Source organism: Camellia sinensis, chromosome 9 (genome assembly GCF_055761805.1).
Source record: "Camellia sinensis isolate YWXY chromosome 9, ASM5576180v1, whole genome shotgun sequence".
NCBI classification, from domain to species: Eukaryota; Viridiplantae; Streptophyta; class Magnoliopsida; order Ericales; family Theaceae; genus Camellia; species Camellia sinensis.
The window spans coordinates 118126165-118149026 of NC_138969.1; the positions used below are offsets into that span (position 1 = coordinate 118126165).

The window sequence follows — 22862 nt, forward strand, 5'->3', positions numbered from 1 at the left end:
AAAAAAATCTTTCAAAACATTCATTAAAAATAATAAAATATAAAAATATACTAAATTTTTATTTTTATTTTTTTGTATTCAATGAATTTTTTTAAAAAAATTTGCACAAGGTTGTATTGTGGTCCCAAATTTGTATTGTGTGATCCTAATCTAATGAATCGCAAGTCGGTAAATTGCAAAGCAACAAAAGGAGACAAAGTAGACAAAGAAAATATGAGGACACTTAACAAGTACTATAAATAAAAAAAATAAAATATTTCACACTTTTAAAATTTTAAGATTTTAATTTTGCCGTGATTGGAGTTATGTGTACTCACCAAAAAAAAAAAAAATTTGTGTGTCAACATTTGGTTGAGATTGAGACTAAAAAAAACCGTAGGTGCATTTGTCAGTGTATTTGAATAAAATTAAGAGTGCCGTGTACAAGGGGGACAGGATTATATGTAAACTAAAATTTTAAAAAAACATTAAAATTAAAAAGTTAGGAGGGGTACGTGACCCCTGACCCTCATGCCCCGCAGCCCCTGCTAGTGGCAGACTTTGAGAATTCCAAATGGAAGACTCGTGACAATCTGAAATTTAAATAACTTTACAGGGTTATCTTATCTCATTCCATTACAACCATACAATGAACGGGATGTGAACCATTGGTGGGTCCATGAAGTTCTAGTAGTGCAGCTTTATGAAATAATAATGATTATCTTATCTCATTCCATTACAACCATACAATGAACGGGGTGTGAACCATTGCTTGGTGTCGTGCTAGACTTTAGGGTGACTTTAGAGCTTAGAGTGGGTCATGATATGTTCTAGTAGTGCAGGTTTATGAAATAATAATGATCAAGTATAGATATAATTACTCTCATCATTTTGATTCTTTTAATTTTAGTTAACTTTGTGCCGTGTTTGGGAAGTGGGTTTTTATAAAAAAAATTTTAGTTGTAGGATATTATTAGAGAAATTTTTTTTGTGTTTGATAAGATAGTTGAGTTTTTTTATGGTTAGATGTGATGTTTGTGAGAGAAAAAGTAAAATAATTATGAGATTTGATGTGATATTTTGTTTGGATTTATTTTTTTTTGGTTCTGCAAAAACTGTCTTCCAGTAAAAAAAAATCAAAATAAACCTAAAAAAAATTGTTGTCAAACACCGCTTTTATTTTGATTCTAAATTTAGAATTTTATTTCAATTTAATTCAATTATTTACGATTGTTAATATTTTTAATAAAAAAAATATACATAGAAGTGATATGTGTCATGTTTTTAAAAGTAAAATTATAAATATGTTCAATTCATTAGGTTAATCTCAATCAATTCAATAATCATTTTCCATCAAAAACACTAACCACCTTATTTGGTTTTGATTGATTTGAAAATTGAACTTTTTGTTTTTTGTATTTTTTATTAATTTTTTTAATATTGTAGGTAAATTTTTTTACTTTTTAGATGCACATAACTTAAATGCATTTAAAAAGAAAAATGTCTATGAAAAAATATTTTAAAATTTTAATAAATACACAAGAGTACAAAAATATACTAAATTTTTGTATTTGATATTTTTTTTAAAGATTTTTCCATAAATATTATACTTTTTAAGTGTATGTAGGTTAGATGCATCTAAACAATAAAAAATATCTTAAAATATTAAAAATTTTTGACAAAAAACAAAAAAATAAAAAATACAAAATACAAAAAATAAAAAAATAAAACTCAAATTTCTAAAATCAAATAAGGTGATCAGTGTTATCAATTGAACCAGATTGATATAAAATTTAAATTAAGCAACAAAATTCAGCCATTAAAATACGATAGGCAAAAATAACACAAAAAGTAAAATGTAGAAACTATCCATATAATTTGCCTTTATATATACTAGACTCAGTTCATTATTTTAAGAGCACTTTTCTCTTTCTTGTTTTATTTCCCATATTATTACTATTATTCCATATATCAAGTTATACATCCCACTCACTCAGCCTTCATGGAGAAAACTTGGTTAACTGCACTAGTAGTAGTACTAGTGTACTTGGCACAGTACTGTTTCTTACCTTGTTTGGCTATGAATGTTCCCAACTTCACCACTGATCAATCTGCTCTTTTAGCTTTCAAATCCTATATCACTTTCGACCATCCTCACCACATATTGGCAACTAACTGGTCCTCAGCCACCTCAATTTGTGACTGGATTGGTGTCTCTTGCGGCAAGCGCCACTACAGAGTGGTGGCCTTGAATCTCCCAAACATGGGTATTGGAGGCACCATCCCACCCCACATTGGAAACCTCTCATTTCTATCCTACTTCAACATCACCAGCAACACTTTCCATGGTCATCTTCCCAGTGAGTTAGCTCGATTGCATCGCCTAAATGTTGTCGACTTTGGTGTCAACAATTTCGATGGAGGTGTTCCATCATGGTTTGGAAACTTACCCAAGCTTCAATACTTGCGTCTCGCAAACAACAGTTTTACTGGTTCAGTTCCACCTTCCATTGGCAACATGTCAACATTAGAGTCTCTCAATTTAAGGTCCAATTTTCTAGAGGGAAGAGTTCCTGAAGAGATCGGTCATCTTCCTAAACTGAAGTGGTTAAACATGCGATACAATAATTTGTCGGGGTCTATACCGCCAACCATCTTCAACATCTCATCACTTAAATTGATCGATTTCTCATTTAACATGCTGTCCGGAATTCTTCCAGAGGATTTGTGTGTTTTTCATCCTAAACTTGAAATTCTTGCTCTTTCCGAGAATGAGTTTGATGGCCAAATTCCATCAACTCTAGGTGAATGCAGAGAGCTCCAGATCATATCATTGTCTTACAATAAATTCAGTGGTTTCATTCCAAAGGCAATTGGGAATTTGACTTTGCTTCAGATTTTATATCTGGGTGGTAACAACTTTAAAGGTATGATTTATTCTCATTTGTTATTGTTATTCAGTTTGGTTCGCGTTTGATATATATTCAAAGTAAGAAGATTTGGAAAATTTCATAATATAAATCTTTTTTTTTTCTTTTTTATGGCGTATACCATATTCACAATCATGACCTTTTTCTTATTATGATCTCATATAATTTTATTTTGTTAATGATCAATGAGATTTTAATTATATCGCACGTGGTATTTGATTATAATACTTACTTATAGTTTAATTATAACTTATTGTAATAAATTAATTATAATTTATTGTAGTTATTATTTTAGTTACGATAGATAAAATCTTAGTTATGTCTGGTTTGATTATAAGTTGTTGCATTTTTTCCAAAATAATAATAATTGTTGGATGACTAGGGGCGAAACTATAAGGGTAGGGAAGGGACCCCCTCCAAATTTTTGAAAATTATTTATTACCCCATACATTTTATCAATATTCATAACATGAATATTTATAATAAAGTTTTGACTATTTATTATCCCTTATGTTAGTTAATACTATCAGTTTTACCAAGTTAATTTTATTAATATAACTAGTACATATCACTTCAATTGTTAATTTTAAAATTCAAATGATTTGTCTACTTTTTAATTAGTATGTTTTATTAACTAATAAAATGCTTAAACAATAATTTAATTGATTATATTCTCAGATCTACTTAATAATTCAAAACTTTCAATTATAAAATAAATAAATAAAAAAAAGGCTTGTTAGATTCTTTTTTTCCTTCATGAAATACTTCTCCCAAAATGCTTATTATATGCTTAGAATTAGTTAATAATTTAAAACGTCTATGTGTTGAACCACCAACCTCTTCTTCATTGCAAGTATCTAAGTGTTGCTCCAATAACTATTTCTTTCACAACGCTTATCTCAAAAAGGGTAATTCTAAATACACTTTAAAAATTAGGTTGGGCACCTCATGACTTGGAATTCCCCAATTTAAAATTTAAATATTTATTTATTTGTTTAGACACCCCAAATAATACCTATTATAACCCTTAAAATAAAAAAAAAAACAAAAGAAGAGAAACTTTGGAAATTCTACCTTCTACACCTCAAGTCTAATGCCTACTATATGTCCGGAAACTTAATTCCGAAACTATGAAGTATTCAGATATTTAGTGCCGAACAAATGACATGTTTGAATACTCAATTCTGAAAAATATAAAATTGATTACACCATTTTCATTTGGATACTTAGTGCTAAACAAATTATATATATATATTCAGATATTTAATTTCGAGCCTATGAAATTTCTTCGGATGCTCAGTGCCGAACATAATACTGGATAGTTTTTTCTTTTGTTCGAAATTGGAGTGTGAACAAGTTAGAAAATTAAATGTTCAAAAAATAGAGTCAAACATAGACAATTTGTTCGGATATAAAATATTTAACAATGACCATTATTTCGGAAACATGTTGTTGAATATATGAATTTTGTTCAGAAATAAGTTTTTGAATAAACGTAATTTGTTCAATACTAAATTTCCGAATCAATTTCGTAAACCAAACAACAAAAAACAGTGACTATCAAATGAAAACTTACTTTATCTATAGAAAATTGCCTGAAAACATCTTCTTTATTATCCATTGTTAATTTCAATGTAGAATAGAATACAAGAATGATGGGTTCAAGCGAATAGGGTTAGGTATGAAGATTCGAAGTGAAGAGAGTAAGAAGAGGAAAGAAAAAATATATTGGGGTTGATAATAAATAGGGTGTCTAAAACACTTTGATTTACACTTTTTTCAATGTTGAATACTTTTTGGTCATTTTAAATAAGGGGAAAGGATTCTCTCCAGTCCACTTTGTGGACTAAACGGTACTGTTGGGTTCATAGGGCCACCACAGGTCCCATTTTGATGATCTGAACCGTTAAATCTGTAAATCTCGTCGAGTACTTCTTCCATCCACAAGATTAGGATGATCATATATCGATAGCCCTTGATCAAATCATATTTTTGTTAATGGTAAATAAGATTTTAAAAATAAATTGCCCATAGAAATGTATTTAGATCAATGGGCTATCGATATCTAATTAACCTGATTTTTTGGATGGAAGAAGTACTCGACAAGATCTACACATTGACGGTTCAGATCTTTTGTTTAAAAATAAGTTTTTGAATAAACATAATTTGTTCCGTACTAAATTTCCGAATCAATTCCATAAACGAAACAACGAAAAATGACAATTATCAAATGAAAACTTACTTTATCTATAGAAAATTGCTTTAAAACATTTTCTTTATTATCCATTGTTGATTTCAATGTGAAATAGAATGTAAGAATGATGGATTCAAGCAAATAGGGTTAAATATGAAGATCCGAAGTAAAGAGAGTACGAAGAGAAGAAAGAGAAAAGAAATATTAGGGCTGATAATGAATAGGGTGTCCAAAACACTTTGATTTACAGTTTTTTCAATGTCAAATACTTTTCTGGTAATTTTAAATAAGGGGAAAGGATTCTCTTTAGTCCATTTTGTGGACTGAACGGTATAGTTGGGTCCATAGGGCCCACCACAAGTCTCATTTCGATGATTGGAACCGTTTGATTTATAGATCTCATCGAGTACTTCTTTCATTCAAAAAATAAGGCTGATTAGATATCAATAGCCCTTTGATCAAATCATATTTGGTAAATAAGATTTTAAAAATAAATTGTTCATAAAAATGTATTTAGATCAAGGAACTATCAATCTTCGATGAACATGATTTGAACTGTTGAATGATCTGAACCGTGCAATATGTAGATTTCGTTGAGTTCTTCTACCATCCAAAAAAATCAGGTTGATCAGATATCGATTGCTCCTTGATCAGATCATATTTTTGTTAATGGTAAATAAGATTTTAAAAATAAATTGTTCATGAAAATGTATCCAGATCAAGGAACTATTCATATCCGATCAACATGATTTTTGGTAGGAACGAAATACTTGATGAGGTCTACATATTAAGCGGTTCGGATCATCGAAATGGGACCCGTGGTGGGCCCCACGGGCCCAATAGTATTGTATTGGACTAGAGAGAATCCTTCTCCTTAAATAAGGACTTCATAGTAATAAAATAGTTTTATTAAATTGGGGTGTCCAACTTAATTTTTGGGATGCAAATAGAACCATCCTATAAAAAATTATCTACGATTAATAATTTATTAAAATTGACTCAAATTTTATTTATTTATTTATTTATTATTTTTTATGTATATACTTTTCCACTCCTGATGATAATGTCTACCATATTTTGTTAGAGTAATGAGTTGTACTACTCATATATGTTATTGGTGCAATAATAACATTAAAAATAATAAACAAAATATGATAGATGAATATGATTGTCATAGAATTATTGATTTGGAAAACAATAAAGTATATTTGAATATTAAATTTGTGAAGAGATTAATGGATGAAAAAGAAATGGAAGAGGAAATGGATTAAACAAAAGTACTAATTTTTTTTAACAAATCCCTTCCTCCGATTCTTATTTCAATTTTTGATTGATTTAAATAGTGGATTCTAAAATTTTATGTGGCATCAATTCAATACAATTAAATTTCTTTCTACCTCTTGGTTGCCTTAGAAAAATAAAAAGAAAATGGATTTTTTTTTTGGGGGGGGGTTGGTTATCCATAAAAATTGAAGAAGTATAGTGTTTGGTTTCAGTTTTATGAATTCAGTTTTCTGAAAATTAAATTTTTTGTTTTTCATATTTTTTTATTTTTAGTAAATATTTTTAAAATTTTAAGTAATTTTTTAACTTTTTTAGATACACTTTACTTATATGCATCTAAACAACAAAATATTTGCGAAAAAATATTTTAAAAAGTTAATATGCACACAAAAATATGAAAAATGTATTGAATTTTTGTAATTTTTTTTTTGTATTTTTTGTATTTAAAAAAATTCACAAATATTATACTTTTTAAGTGTATTTATGTTAGGTATGTCTAAAAATTAAAAAAACTGCTTAAAATATTAAAAAAAAATTGGGTGAAAACAAAAAAAAATAAAAAAATGAAAAAGTAAATTTTTTTGAAAAGTGAATTCTAAAAACAAAAACTAAACAGAATGAGTAATTATTTTTCTTTATTATAACAAATTCAAAATTTAAAAATAGTATTAAAAAAGAATTACTAAAAGTTGAGCACAAGGAATATATATGTACATCATTTGCCTATCCAAAAGTGCAATCTATTAGGGGTGTTCGCGGATCGGTTTTGTGCGATTTGTGGTTTGGTTTTGACCCACCCGCATCTATGCGGTTTGGAAAAAAGTCAACCCGCAACCGCCCGCAGTGCGGTTTGCGGTTTGTACGGGTAGGGTTTGCAGATGTGCGGGCAGTTGCGGGCGGTTTGCGATTTACACTTTTTTCTTTAAAAATTAATTTTTGAGTTTTTTTTTTTCCCATCGAATTTAGGCATCAGATTCATTTTATATATTCAAGATCATTTGACAACAATTTTCTGATGAGTTTACAAATAAAAATTGAATATCAATGCATTAAATAAAAGTACCAAAAATAAAGAGACCCTACACTAGCATTTTTGTCATGAAAAAAATGTATATCAATGCATTAAGGTTGAACTCAATTAGAATTGTCAGTTCAGTAATCAATAATCAAACTAGAAGTTCTATCGGCCACCAGAAGGAAAATTTTATTAGGAAAAAGTGGATGAGTCACCAATAAAAATCATATAAGAAACCAAGTTTAGGACTTGATAATGGCGAAAGTTGAGAAATATTTAAAAATAAGGATTCTAGTGTCATAGATAACATAATGGTGCTCCTGTTAAAGTTACAAAGTTGGTATATAAAAAAAAATTAATAATAATAATTAAAGTGCGGGCGGTTTTTGCGGGTTGCGATTTAACCTGCGACCCGCCCACAACTCGCAAATTTGTCATATTTCAAACTGCATCCGCCCACATTATGTTTGCGAAACCGTCCATTTATATGTGGGTTGGGTAGATTAGACGGTTTGAGCGGTTCGGATAAACCGTTGCCCACCCCTACAACCTATATGTTTGCCTACCCATTTGAAAAGCAGCTTTATTTTAATGTATGGATGTTGATACTACACAACACTCTTGGTAGCTAGGTACAATTCATAAATTATTTATTATTTTGCAGGCGAAATTCCACAGGAACTAGATAGTCTACATAGTTTGGAGATGTTAGGTGTGGAATCTACCAACGTCACTGGTCTCATACCATCTTTTATGTTTAACATCTCTTCATTGACATTGCTTAATCTACACACCAATAATTTATTTGGTAGTCTGCCAAGGGATTTGTGCTCGCATCATTCCTCGCTCCAAATTATGTATCTTGGGCAAAATAAATTGACGGGAAACATTCCAAGGACAATCGGCAACTGTACCTTGCTCTCATTATTTTATATTTCAGAAAATAACTTGACAGGTAATCCATCCATCTCTCGAACTTCAGTTGCTGACTTTGGGTAGGGAATGGGCACTAATTTTTATCACACTAAACACTACTTGCCTTTTTTGTACTTGTATCTGAAATCATAAATTTAGATAGAAATTTTTAAAAAAAAAAGAAAAAGAAAAAAATATATATATATAATTTATATTTTATTCATGTTATCTTCATCATTTCACTTTTTGTTTTTTTAATCCTCATCTCAATTCATAATTTAAACACGATCTTAATGTCCTCAAAAACTTTTCTAATTTCTTCAAATTATAAGAATTAAGTTTAGGAGTGTAACTTGGGTGGGCTCAATCCGAACAACTTGAACTCAACTTGAAATTTTTTAAGACTTAAACAAAATATTTTTGAATTCGGTACGAACTTGGTTAACAATTCAGAAACTCGAATTAAATTTGGAAGAGTTTGGGCAAAGATATCAAACAACTCAACCAACTCAAAGCACGGATTATATATATATATATATATATAAATTATTATTCGCTGGATGATATTTAAGTAATTTAGATCATTAGATCATATATTTAATACATATTATACACACAATTAACACAACACAAAAATAAATATTTTATCACTCATAAATTGTAAAGACCACTATAGCAGCATCTTTATTACATTATATAATAAATTATTTATTTTGATATTATTAACGATTTTATAAAACAAATGTAATTAGAGTCTAATGTTAAACAATTAAATAAGTTAGCTACACTAAAAAGAAAAAGAAAAAGGAAAAAAAACAACTAAAATTTATGTACAATTTGGACAATTCGAGTTTAATTTGGGTCGAACTTGGGAAGATACTGTGGGGATACAATCCAGACTTAGACAGCTCTCAATACAATTTGAGCTTAAGCTTGAACAATCTCTCACCTCACCCGAACAAGTTGGGTTGTTATAGTAATACATCATATGATTTCCAAGCTACATCTATGCCTTGCAAACTTGGGAATTCCTATGGTGTAGGGTGTGTACCAAATGCATCTTACCACAAATGATATAGTTTTTTCACAAAATTTTATAATATCAATCACAAAATATGTAATATCAGCACAAATTAACGTAACAAAATGTACAAATTTTTGTAGTTCATGTAACAAAAGTTTGTGGCTAGGTTACGACATCTTTTGTTAAGCTAATTTGTGGTGAGATTATACATTTTGTAATTGATATTATAAAATTTTATGATAAAATTATGCTAAGTTGTGATAGGGTGTGTAGTATAGGATTTCCCTGCAAACTTATATGCATTGATTACCAACTCATTTGGGCAAGGCATATAATTATCCAACCCAAGTCCTCCAAGGAAATTTTATGGTGCACACCCCTTTTAGGGTGTGTACGATATACACATTTGGTTACGATTTTTAAGTTAGTGATTATGATTTATTGTGTTGTTAATTATGGCACATTGTGATATTAGTTATCACAAAATTTTAATTATAATCTAAGAGTTGTTTGATTATACCTCATGTAATGTTCAGTTATGATTCAATTTTTTCTTTTTTAGTTACAACTCCCATACTATTGAATTATTCCATTTATAATAATCAAACTTACAAATATTATAACTTACATATGTATATCATAGTATTTTCCATCCATCCACAAGAGTTGTTTGATTGTACCTTATGTAATGTTCAGTTATAATTCAATTTTTTTTAGTTACAACTCCCATACTATTGAATTATATCATTTATAATAATCAAACTTACAAATATTATAACTTACATATGTATACCATAGTATTTTCCATCCATCCATAGCATAAGTCAACCATTTATAGTACAAGTCTCATCTCTCATATCATCTCCAAACCATAAGAGAGCAAGAAATAATCCAAAATATAATAGAGGAAAATAAAATAAATAACGCAATCCTATCATCATAGTTATATATCATTTTCGTTAAACATAGAAACATAATAGCATTATAATTATGAATAAATCAAACTACAAGGTTGTTTAGGAAGTGCTAACTTAGTGAGCTTTTTGACTTTTTACGAAAAAAATGTGAAATGTGAATTGGGGTTGAAGTGATGTGGTAGAGAAGTGATGTGAACAAAATAAGAGGCGGTGTGACCCAAATAAATAATGTGCTAAAATAGCATATGTTATTTTAGAACATGCCAAACAAGACCTAAGTCTTGTAATCAATTAAGATCGGCTATGTGAAATTTTTTTCCTTCATTATGCTCTATCAAAAGTTATATACTCAAATGATTTAAACAAATTCATATATTTGTTTACTATTCTTATTCCATGTCAGTTTAGTCTTTTTCCATCCATAATATTTTCATTAATGATCATCAACTCTTTTCTCATTGTGCGACTAACTAAATCTTAATTCTCCTAATCTGTATTATTTATTAAGTAAAAATCAATTTTATCCAAAAGACTTTATGAGCTTCAAGACATTACTAAAATTTCTTAATTTTTTTAACTACTCTTAGTTGTAACTTGAATGAAAATAGTTAAAATTTAGTTTATTCTAAATTCTTTTTTCAATATATTTTAAACAAAATTTATGTTATTATTTAATTATTAAAACTATTTTTTAATTATTTATTTATTTTCGTGCGTAACATAGGTATTACACTTATTCCAATTGAAGTAAAGATTCAACTCTATTTGGTTTGATTCTTTAAAAAAAAAAAAAATCTAAATTTTTTTCCAAAAACCTAAAAATAATTTCTTGAAAAAATCATAATAAATACAAAACACTCATCAGTTCATACAGTTTTAAATTTTTTTTAAGGCAAAAATAATTTTTAGATATTCAAAAAAAAATTTGCAGTTTATTTTTGTCAAACTAATTCCTCTTTTTTTCTTTTTTTCTTTTTAAAAAAAGAAGGTAAATTACACGGACATAAATTGCACTGACACCCCCTGAGATTTGGTCCAATTACATCCCACCCCTTGACGTTATGAAAATTACATTCTTACCCCTGTGGTTAACAATCATTTCACAAACCTCTCTGCTTATATAGAAGACAACAATTCCTAGTAGAAAAACAAAGAAAATTATATTGACAAAAAATAAAGTAAAGGAAGGGGGGGAACAGAGGAAGTAAAGCAAAGTAAGAAAAGAGAGAGTGCATGAGTTCAATGTCTTCATTCCATCTAAATAATTACAATGACAAGGGGGTTAGTGTAATTTCCTAAACGTTAGAGGGTGATATGTATTAAAACCAAACCTCAAGGGGTGCAAGTGTAATTTACTCCAAAAAAATGAATTGTAAAATTGAAATCGAATAAGGTACATTTTGAGTAGTGCTTTTGTTCTTCTTTTTTTTATTGTTCTTTTCTTCTTCTTTTTTTGGGATATATTACATGAGTGAAATTTTTTTTTGGATAAATTACACTGACCTCATCTAATATTTGAAAAGAATAAAATAAACCCTATAAGTTTGATATAATTAACTAGGGTCCCTTTAGGATTATATAACACTTAACCCCCTTTTTCATTAGTAATTATTTAGACATATTGTCATCTCTTTTACACATAAATATTTATTATACCTTGATTATTCTTGTTTCTTTACACCATCTACATTAGTTTTGATCTATTTAACTTTATTAAAAAAATAATTTGGTGTAATTATGCCAAAACTATGAATTTGCTATATTTTCTTTAAACATAAGAAAATATTAGTGTAATTTATCTTATTTTTTATCTTGCACCGTTTATAACTTCTTGTCATATTTATATGTTACAAAATTGAACATTGAATTACATGTTCCTCTCATTATATTTAGGCATCTTGAATTGTCAATTAGTAATCAAAAGTTTCTCATCTACATATGGTCTTCTAAATTGGCCATATAGTACATGGAAAATACTAATCGGTACTTATACAATGTAAAAGACGACTTATGTGAATGCAAGCATTAGCAGTGGGTATAACTCCACCAAGAGAAAGAAAAAAGATGATGTCAATTGTGCAACTTAGAATATTTTGTCTTGATGTTAGTTACCAAGGTGAATGCCTTAATTAATATTTTTTCTTATCGAAGAATTTTTTTTTTTTTTTTTTGGGATTAAATAATTGGTTTCCATTGATTTTTTTTTTTTCTTCAAGTTTTGGTGTTTATACATTTTGGCAGGTCTGATACCAAAGGAGATTGGTGAGCTTCCAAATGTGAAAGAGCTAATACTTTCTGCTAACAACTTAATGGGTGCCATTCCAACATCAATTTTTAATATCTCATCACTTCAGGGTATATCACTTTCGAGAAATAAGTTGTCAAGCAATCTTCCATCAAGTATAGGGCTTTGGCTACCCAATCTTAGTTTCCTTTATCTTGAAGCAAATAACCTCATTGGAATTATTCCCGAGTCAATTTCAAATGCTTCTAAACTCACTTCTTTAGGCCTTGGTATCAATGCATTTACGGGTTCAATTCCAAAATCGCTTGGCAATTTACGACTACTCCAGTTTCTCAACTTGCAGGCAAATAATTTGACGAGTGGGTCATCTTCTTCCTCTCCAAAATTGAGCTTCTTCACTTCCTTGGTAAATTGCAAATATTTACAAGATTTGATCATAAATCAAAATCCTCTAGACGACATTCTTCCCACAACCATTGGAAATCTCTCTTCTTTCCTTGACAACATTCGGGCAGGATATTGTGGAATCAGAGGCAACATTCCTAGTGAAATTGGTAATTTAAGCAATTTGGCATTCTTGTTTTTGCAACAGAATGATTTGACTGGATTCATTCCCTCCACAATCAAAGGATTGAGAAAGCTTCAAATATTGGATCTTTTCGACAACAGACTGCAAGGGTCCATTCCATTTGATATTTGCCAACTCAAGAACATGGGTGATCTACGATTGAACCAAAATGAACTTTTTGGATTGATTCCTGAATGCTTAGGGAATATTACATCTCTAAGATATCTCTATCTCAATTCCAACAAACTAACTTTCGTCATACCTACAAGGTTGGGCAATCTTAAAGATATCTTGGAAATTAACCTGTCCATGAATTCTTTAAATGGAAATCTGCCTCCACAACTTGGGAGTTTCAAAGTTGCAACACTAATAGACTTTTCAATGAACCAATTCACAGGAAAAATCCCAAGTACAATTATAGGTTTGCAAAACTTGGTTACTCTTTCATTGGCACACAACAAGTTACAAGGATCTATACCTGACTCATTTGGTAGCATGGTGAGCTTGGAATTCTTAGATCTATCCTATAATGACCTCTCCGATGTGATACCCAAGTCCTTAGAGACACTATCTCATCTTTCATATCTCAATGTTTCTTTCAATAAGTTAAGAGGACAAATTCCAAATGGAGGACCTTTTGCAAACTTCACCATTCAATCTTTCATGTCGAATGAAGCATTATGCGGTTCACCAAAGTTTCAAGTCTCGCCATGCCATACTGGTTCCTTTCATCATCTGAGGGAAAAAAGAGTGGCTCTAGCTTTATATATTTTGTTACCTATTGCATCCATATTGCTTGCTACGACCTTTGTGTTCTTGTTCATAAAATGTCGAAGAAAAAATAAAACTCCATCCAATGTTGATCTATTACCAACAATAACACCTCCAAGAATCACATACCAACAGCTTTTCCGAGCAACTAACGGGTTTAGTGAGAGCAACTTGCTTGGTATGGGGAGTTTTGGTTCTGTCTACAAAGCTATCCTTGAAGATACCACAACTTTGGCTATAAAGGTATTCAACCTGCAAGTGGAAGGTGTATTCAAGAGTTTTGACGTAGAATGCGAGATAATGCGACACATTCGTCATCGCAATCTTACTAAGGTCATTAGCAGTTGCTCGAACCTTGATTTCAAAGCTCTAGTACTTGAGTATATGCCTAATGGGAGTCTTGAAAAGTGGTTGTATTCGAACAACTATTTCTTAGATATGTTGCAGAGAATAGACATAATGATAGATGTTGCATGTGCTTTGGAGTATCTTCACCATGATTATTCAGTGCCTTTGGTTCACTGTGATTTGAAACCCAGCAACATCCTACTAGATGATGATATGGTTGCACATGTGAGTGACTTTGGCATTGCGAAGTTATTAGATTTGGGAAAGAGTGTCACACATACAAAGACCATAGCAACATTTGGCTATATTGCACCAGGTGACTTCTAAATTTTAATTTACATTTTCATGTTTTTTTTTTTTTTATATGTTTCCAATTTATATAGACATGCACTTTTCATATTATAGCGCAAAATTTTAAATATAATTTTCATAGAAATTTTTATGATTTTGTTGACAACGAGCTAATTCTCTAAATGGTAAATTACACTGATCTCCATTGAATAATGATAAAAATACAAAAAATTTCGCAATTTCAACATAATGATATCGACCTCCCTTTCAATAATAGAAAAATTAACAATGTCAACTTTAATAAGTAAATTACTTTTTTGTCTATACACATTATATGTTTTATTTGTCAAATTTAACAATATTACCAAAAACAAAATTACTCTTTTTTCATATGACCACCACTATACACCCTTCTTTCCAAAACAATTGACCCATCCAACACTTGCCACCATTGCATACCCCTCTAATACTGCCACCCTCTAGCACGCCATGAATCCAACCACCAACACATACCAAGTTGCCACCACCAAAATTTTATAGTTTTCTTGATAAAATGATATTTGTTTTGATTGTAGAGTTCGGATTGGAAGGATTAGTGTCTACAAGTTGTGATGTTTATAGTTATGGAATCTTGCTTATGGAAACATTCACAAGAGTGAAACCCACTGATGAAATGTTTTTTGAAGACATGACGATGAAACGTTGGATGAGGGAGTCATTACCAAATTCAATCTCTCATGTTATAGATGCTAACTTGCTTAAGCCAAAGGAAGAACACCTCACTGCAGTTGTACTGCAGTGTGCATCATCCATCATGGAATTGGCTTTGAGTTGCTCTGCAGAATCATCTGAGGAGAGGATGAACATGAAAGATGTTCTCGCAACACTCAAAAAAGTTAAACTTTGGTATTTAGCAAATTGTGGAAAGAGTTGCAAGAAGAAAAGTTGGGACTTTGGTATCTAGCCAATTGCAACATTCAAAAAGGTTAGCCAGATGCATCTGTAGCTGGTAGTGATTACATAGTACTTGGATTGCTTATTGTGTATGCTTTGTATTTATTTATTTTTTTCTGCAACCTTTACATTTGGTTGCAGTATGTGTAAGTAGTTAGCTTCAAGAACTCAAGAAATATATATATATATATATATATATATAGTTAAATATGGTAAATGTATTCAAACATGTCTTTTTGAGACTTTCTTTCCACCCCATGGTCACTGATTTTGAATAAACTTTTGGAAATCCAACGACTTTCAATTGCCATATGTGCAATAATTTTGTTGGCACAACCATATCAACAATCTTAACATATATAGATTTTTGAAAGAGAAGCTTTAATAAAACATTGCTTTAATAATTGCTTTAACAATACCACTTCTTCTATACTTATTAAAAAATTTAATGAGAATAAATTAATGAAAACAAAAAAAAAATAATAATTAGATTACAACAGTGTCGTCATGTGATCCTATGGAGCAACAAATGACCATCATACTATATTGCATTTATTTAGAATGCTAGAAAGGTTGGGTTGGTTCCTTTTCTAATGCTAACCCAGTTTATAAATGATGAAGCAAGGCAAGCCCCAAGAAAGTATGGAATGGTTCCTAGCTCCATCTTGGCCAGCATTGTACTCTCGATAGGTTGGCGTCCTTAAAGCAACTACTCATTGTTGTGTTGCCCCAACCCAAGGAAGGGCATTTGGTGAGGAGCATTGTTTTGAAGAAGAGAAATTCATGGTTGAAAAACTATTTCAAGAAGGCAACTGGGCTAGAGTGTTTTCACCAAATAATGCATGTGGATTGAGCAAACCGCTGCTAGCCTTTCCCTCTCTTCTAAGAACTGTTGACATAAAACCCACTTTTCCTTTCTATCACGACCTAATTATGCTCCTAATAGAATGATGTCGTGATGGCCAATAATCTGAGATTACCAAAGGCCAACTTACAAAGAATCACGCAAATAGAGTATACATATGGAGCATACATGGTCCATAATAGTTGTGTTACGCCCCAATTTGCAGGCCGTTCATAAATCAAACCAACCTCAAATTTAAAATTCTAACTAATTAATAACCTAAAAAATACAAATTGGCTCCAAAATAATTACACAAATGTCTATAATTTATAATTTATACAAATCTTTAACAACAACATATAGTCGTGGACCCAAAAATCTCTAACTCAATAATTCTTTAAAACTTCAAATTCGATCTCCACTAAATTCCTCCACACCTGAAAAATTAATTAATTCGGGAAGTATACAATACGACAGGAACAACAATGCTCAAATAAAGAATAAATCAACATGGATCCAACAATTTATGACAAGGCATAAACGATTTGATTCGAGATACCAAGTGTAGACACCCCATTTTTGACCGACCTTGAGACTCAGACGTCACCAGTTGAGCACTCGGTGATATTGCATATTGTGCTTGCTCAGAAGTTTCAGAGTCTCGGCTGCGAGCCTTGCCTCCGGACTTCCGGGCTCTTTTGCGCTTTGCCTCGGTTTGCGAACCAGGCTCTGTTTTTTTTTGTTTTCTCTTACCGAAGGGAGGGAGAGGTCTCGTAGATCATCTCTCGGTGGCCGTAGGCTACGCTTCGTGGTCGTAGGCCATTTTGCCCGTTTGGAGCCCGGTTTCCGGTTTTTCGGAGCCGTTGGCCGTGTGCCTCGGTTCGGGACCGCCTAACCACCTCCGTTTGCCCCGGTTTTTGGCATACATCTTATTTGCTCCCCTTTGAGGGACACTGTGGTCCGAGAGACCAACTTCGTGGTCGAACACCACTTCCGGTGCCTAACAGCCCACTTTCGGGGCCCCGAACTGCGTGTTTTGACTCCCGAACCTTCATTCTACATTTTTGGGCTCCGACCCGAACTTGAGATAGTCATATTTTGAGGTCCTTTTCATGTTTGATTAAGGACCTTTTGCTGTTTGAGATCTCCTCCTATCACTTGCTTCTTTAACGCTCTTTTAGGCCTTTTATTGCACGGTATTTTAGGCTTACTTGTGAGCTATTTCGGACTTGATCATAAACTACAAAGTGTCTTTTTTTAATCCCCTCTTCAACTTTGTTGAAGGGATCTCGGCCATTTGGGTCCAGAAGCTACCACTTGCCTTTATATCCCACTTTTTGGCCTTTTTTGGGGGGAAACTTGAATTGTTTTCCCCCCCTTTTTTCCCCCTCTTTTCCAACTCTTTTGCTTATAAAACCAGCAGCTCCCAGCTGTGTTGGAGGGTTAGAAAATTTTGGTTTTGAGCTCTCTCATTAAATTTCTCTCTCTCTCTACTCTAAACCTCAAAACCCCTTAAGTTCTTAACCATTTTTACACACCATCACCTAGCACCACACCACCACTTCCATTTCCAGAAGCTTGGAGGTCTTCTTAGAGGCTAGGAGGCAGAAAATTTGGTCCAAGAAGTTGCTAAAGATTGCTCTACAAGGGTGAGTTACCATTTCCCTCTTTCTAGCTCGTTTTTTGCAACATTTCTTAGCCTCTCTTTCTTGTATATTTGAGCTCCGGCCATAACTGAAATTAGTGTTTTTTTGAGCTCTATTTCATGTTTCATTAAGGGACTTTTGTCATTTGAGGTCCCCATCTTGCACTTGCTTCATTATCCCTCTTGTATGCCTATTTCTTGCGTAGTATTTTAGGCTTATGTATAATCTGTTTTGAGGCATGTCATAAACTGAAGAGTTGCTTATTTTGAGCCCTTATTCAACATTGTTGAAGGGCTCATTTCTGTTTGTGGCCTCCATTTACTACTTGCCATTATATCTCTCTTTTGGCCATTTTTTTGCATGATTTGTTAGCCTCGGATGCTTCTGTTTTTGGTCTCTTTTCAGAACTGAAAACAGTCTTATTTTGACCCCCTCTTCATGTTTCATTAAGGGTCTTTCATGTTTTGAGGCATATTTTATATATTTTGTGTTATATCCCTATTTTTGGCCTTATTTTGCATAGCATTTTGAGCATTCTTCAATACTGTTTTGGGTCCGACCATCAACTGTAAAGTGCATTATTTTTGGCCCCTCTTCAACATTGTTGAAGGGCCCCTTTGTGTTTAAGGCCAGAAACCACTACTTGCTTCTTTGTCCATCTTTTGGCCCTTTTCTTGCATGAGAGCTTAGCCATACCTGTGTTGGTTTTTGTGGTTTTCCATAAACTGTAAAACATCATATTTTGGGCCCCTATTCAACATTGTTGAAGGTCCCTAATCTGTTTGGGGTCAGCAGCTGTGAGTTGCTTCTTTATCTCACATTTAGGGCTATTTTTGCATGCTAGTTTTTCCCTATTTGTGTTTGGTTTTTGGCTTCGCTTAGAACTGTAAACATGCTTTTTTTGGGGCTTCCTTGAATCTTTGTTTACATGTCATGATCAAATAATGCATGCTTTGTATAGTTATAAGCCATTTCATGTACCTAGTTTTGCATTTCGGGAGAAATTCCATGCATCGGGTGTCATTTCGCCTTGTTTCGGGGCTGTTTTGCCCCTCATTTTGCTACTGATTTTTGCATGTTTGCATATCATATTCCATGTCTTTGCCATGTCTCATTAGAGTGGCATTTCGGTGCCTGAGGGTCGGTCCTCGGTTTGCGTGCACGCATGCACGCATTTCGAGTTGTCTTGTTTTCATCTGATGGCCTCCTATGTGAGTATGGCTGAGGCTCTCTCATGTTGGTGTAAGCCCATTATTGCATTGCGTATGCCATTTCATCCATAGCATTGTGTATGCTCGGTTGTGTATTACCTCGTACAGCGTGTATGCCATTCCATGACATTGTGTATGTTAGGATTGTATCTTAGTTTCATTTCATGCATGTCATGCATATTGCATCATGTTCGGGATACGAGTTAGCCCGAGCACGGGAAACGAGGTACGTTTCGTACTCTGAGTGACGGAACGTGTCTCAATTCCCCAGTCACCGACACTCCGGATTATCCATGATGGAGTTAGGTTTTAGTTGTGTTCATGTGTGCATTCATTCCATATTGAGTTGCACAATTCGACTCCTCGGCCATCATGCATCGATATGCGTGATTGGAGGCACGAGGATCGAGGCATGCATACATTTGTGAAAATACATTGCCATGCCCCTTTCCTGCTCTCTGTTGCAGCAAAATGAAGAATCAGCAACTTTTCGGAGCTTGGCACGCATTTCAAGAATAGGTGCAAACAGAGGCTAATTGGGGCATCGTCATGGATTTCCGCGCAAAGGCAACCCGGGCATGCATCATTCATCATCTGGAATGGAATCAAGGCAATCCCTGGCTTGCATGCCAGTTTATTTACTTTCTTAGTTAATTTGTTAATTAATTAGGAATTTGTACATATTTGGACTGTAATATTTATTTGGACTGTACTATTCTTTCATTTGGGACTGTATTATTTATTCGGACCCTCTACGCGAGGGCACAACTGTAATAAATGTGCGTGTGTGTGTTGTATGTCTTCCAACCCCACGTCTTTCCCCCTTTTATTTATCCGCTTATGATGGTTAGATTAGGGCATATTTCAATTAGCATACAGTATGACAGCATGTTTGCATCATTCATCTGTTTTGCATGCACCGGGCTCGGCGCATCATACTAACTGCATTTGTATTTCAATTTCAAAGTTGAATACTTGTTAGCTGTTGCATCTCATATGCCATGTTTAGAATAGCCGAGCCTGCTATAGTTGCATTTTGCATGTGTTGCATTAGGCATTTCTGTATAATTAGGATCATGCATGGATTTCTAATTAGCTTTTGTTTTGGCTAGGAGTACTCGGTGAGTTTTATGCTTTAGCATCCTTGCATGCGTGTGAGTGACTGCCATGAATAGCATGCTTACCATGAGGCTAATTACTTATGTGATATATCTGCCTGAATGCATGTGGGTGAAGGTTGGGTTATTTGGATTGGAACAAATAATTGACTGTGAGTTTTAAGCCCACTAGATAGTGGCAAAACCATCTCTTCTTAAGCCCACCTGAGGGTGGCAAAAATCTGTATTTCAAGCCTACTTGCGAGTAGCAAACCATCTTTCAAAAACAAACATGAAATGTTTCGTTCCAATTCAGGCGACCCAGTCTATACTTGTATACTGTGCGCATCACATAGTAACCTAGGCTAATAACCGGAACAAGGACACACAATGTTTTCAAAACTTGATATCACGGTTAGTAGAGGCCGATCTTTGATCGGGCGAGCGGGGGTGCTCACGAAGTGACCTTCCCCAATCGTACCCAAGTTCCCGAGCCGAGGCAACTTTGGTGATGACGGACACGTGGCCTTTGGCACCGAGTCAGGGTTTCCTAAATTTCCCCAAAATAAAATATTTAGGTGGCGACTCTGTATCTGGCAAAGCAGTCCATGTTTGGCACTTCTTTCAAAAATCAGTTTTCTCAAAACGATTTGCCGGATTTGGACTCTTTGGTTTAAACTTAGAACCGTGATATTTTGAGAGTCCTGAGCTGTAGTGACCCCAAATGAACGGAACGGGAGCTCACCCTCCCGGGGCGTTCGGGGGACGTCTACACCAAGCAATTTACCAAATTGCACAAACAAGTCAACTCGACATATAATAATTTATCCAGGACCAAATACCCAGTCCTACTTAGTACATGACCAGTGACCAACCGCACCCACCTCACCCAAGCACAACCTCTTATTCGAGTTATTGGTCCAAGCTATTGGCATGGTCTACTCGATCCATGTACGGAGCATTTCCACGTCATTTAGCCAGACACATCAACACTGACTACACAGAACAACTTCAGAAAACTTATCAAATGACTAGAGTACTCAAATGTGTCAACAGATAATGATTTCACATGATTTATCAAATAATCATAATTACCAAGAGGATTACAAATTGAAAGTAATTAAAATAAACTTTTTGCAAAGAGATTTAAAGGAATCATATTGTATACCATCTGAATACCTCAAATCAATCTCCCCTGTCGCTAACGCTCGAATCTCGATATTTTTCTATGGATCTCCAAAGTCTAAGCCATAAGATATGTAAGGTTTCACAAAATCTACAACTCTCCTCCTATATGAAAATGCTTACTCTCACTCTAAATACTCTTAATCTAAACTCTAAATCTATATAACAAATGGAGAGGAGAGGAGAGAGAGAGAGAGAGAGATGAAGCAAAGACAAAAGGATGAAAGAAGAAGAAGAATGATGGAAATGGTTGAGAGATAGGCTCAATTTATAGGCAAGGATACATGGGACAAAAGAAAAGAAAGACTTGGGGCAAAGAAAAGGAACTTTACTTGGTAAGCAAGAAAAAGGAGTTTACTTGGAGAGAACGGAAGATTAAAGAAATTAAAAGAAAATAAAAGATTACTTGGTAAGAAAGGAAATGATGAAAAAATAATAAAATAAAATTTACTTGGTCCCCAAGAATAATAAATAAAAAAAAAACAAGAGAGATGAATAATAATGAGGTGGAGATAAAAAGAGATAAAATAAATGGAGAAAATAAGTTGGATTCTCATCTAAATATCTTACCACCAAACTACCATCAATATCTGTCATTAAAATATTAATACTTTAAAAATACGGGGTTTCACAATCTATTCCCCTAAAACAAATTTCGTCCTCGAAATTCATAATCCCTAATACTCCAAAGTTTAATAACGACAAACTCCTCAAATAACATGCTTCGCTGCGTACTCTGATATGAACAATGATTTTTTTTTTTACCGCAAATATCAATCAATTTTTTTTTTTTAACCTCAATTATCAACCACCCAACAGATCCCATGTAAGACCTAATTCCTACGCTTTGATACCATTTTGTAACGCCCTAACTTGCAGGTCGTTAATAAATCAAATCAACCTCAAATTTAAAATTCTAACTAATTAATAACCTCAAAAATACAAATTAACTCCAAAATAATTACACAAATGTGTATAATTTATAATTTATACAAATCTTCAACAACAACATATAGTGGTGAGCCCAAAAATCTCCAACTCCATAATTCTTTACAACTTCAAATCCAATCTCCACTAAATTCTTCCACACCTGAAAAATAAATTAATTCAGGAAGTATATAATACGACAGGAATAACAATGCTCAAATAGAGAATAAACGAACATGGATCCAACAATTTACGACATGGCACAAACGATTCGATTCGAGACAGCAAGTAATTTATCAAATTGCACAAACAAGTCAACTCGACATATGATAATTTATCCAGGACCAAATACTTAGTCCTACTCAGTACACGACCAGTGACCGGCCGCACCCACCACACCTAAGTACAACCACTTATCAGGGTTATTGGTCCAAGCTATTGGCAAGGTCCACTCAATCCATGTACGGAGCATTTGTACGTCATTTAGCCAGACAAATCAACATTGACTACACAGAAC

General features: G+C 32.9%; 1 protein-coding gene across 2 annotated transcripts; it reads left to right on the forward strand.

Moving 5' to 3' along the window:
- The first annotated feature begins 1879 nt into the window (after positions 1-1879).
- On the forward strand, positions 1880-15645 carry LOC114316297 (uncharacterized). Of its 2 annotated transcripts, XM_028262969.2 has the most exons (4): positions 1880-2906; positions 8067-8357; positions 12500-14506; positions 15057-15645. In XM_028262969.2, exons 1-4 carry the CDS (start codon positions 1982-1984, stop codon positions 15443-15445), a joined length of 3612 nt encoding a protein of 1203 aa, XP_028118770.2. In that variant the 5' UTR covers positions 1880-1981; the 3' UTR covers positions 15446-15645. The 2 variants fall into 2 exon arrangements, with proteins under 2 accessions (XP_028118770.2, XP_082743631.1); XM_082887505.1 differs by lacking the exon at positions 8067-8357.
- Positions 15646-22862: the final 7217 nt, after the last annotated feature.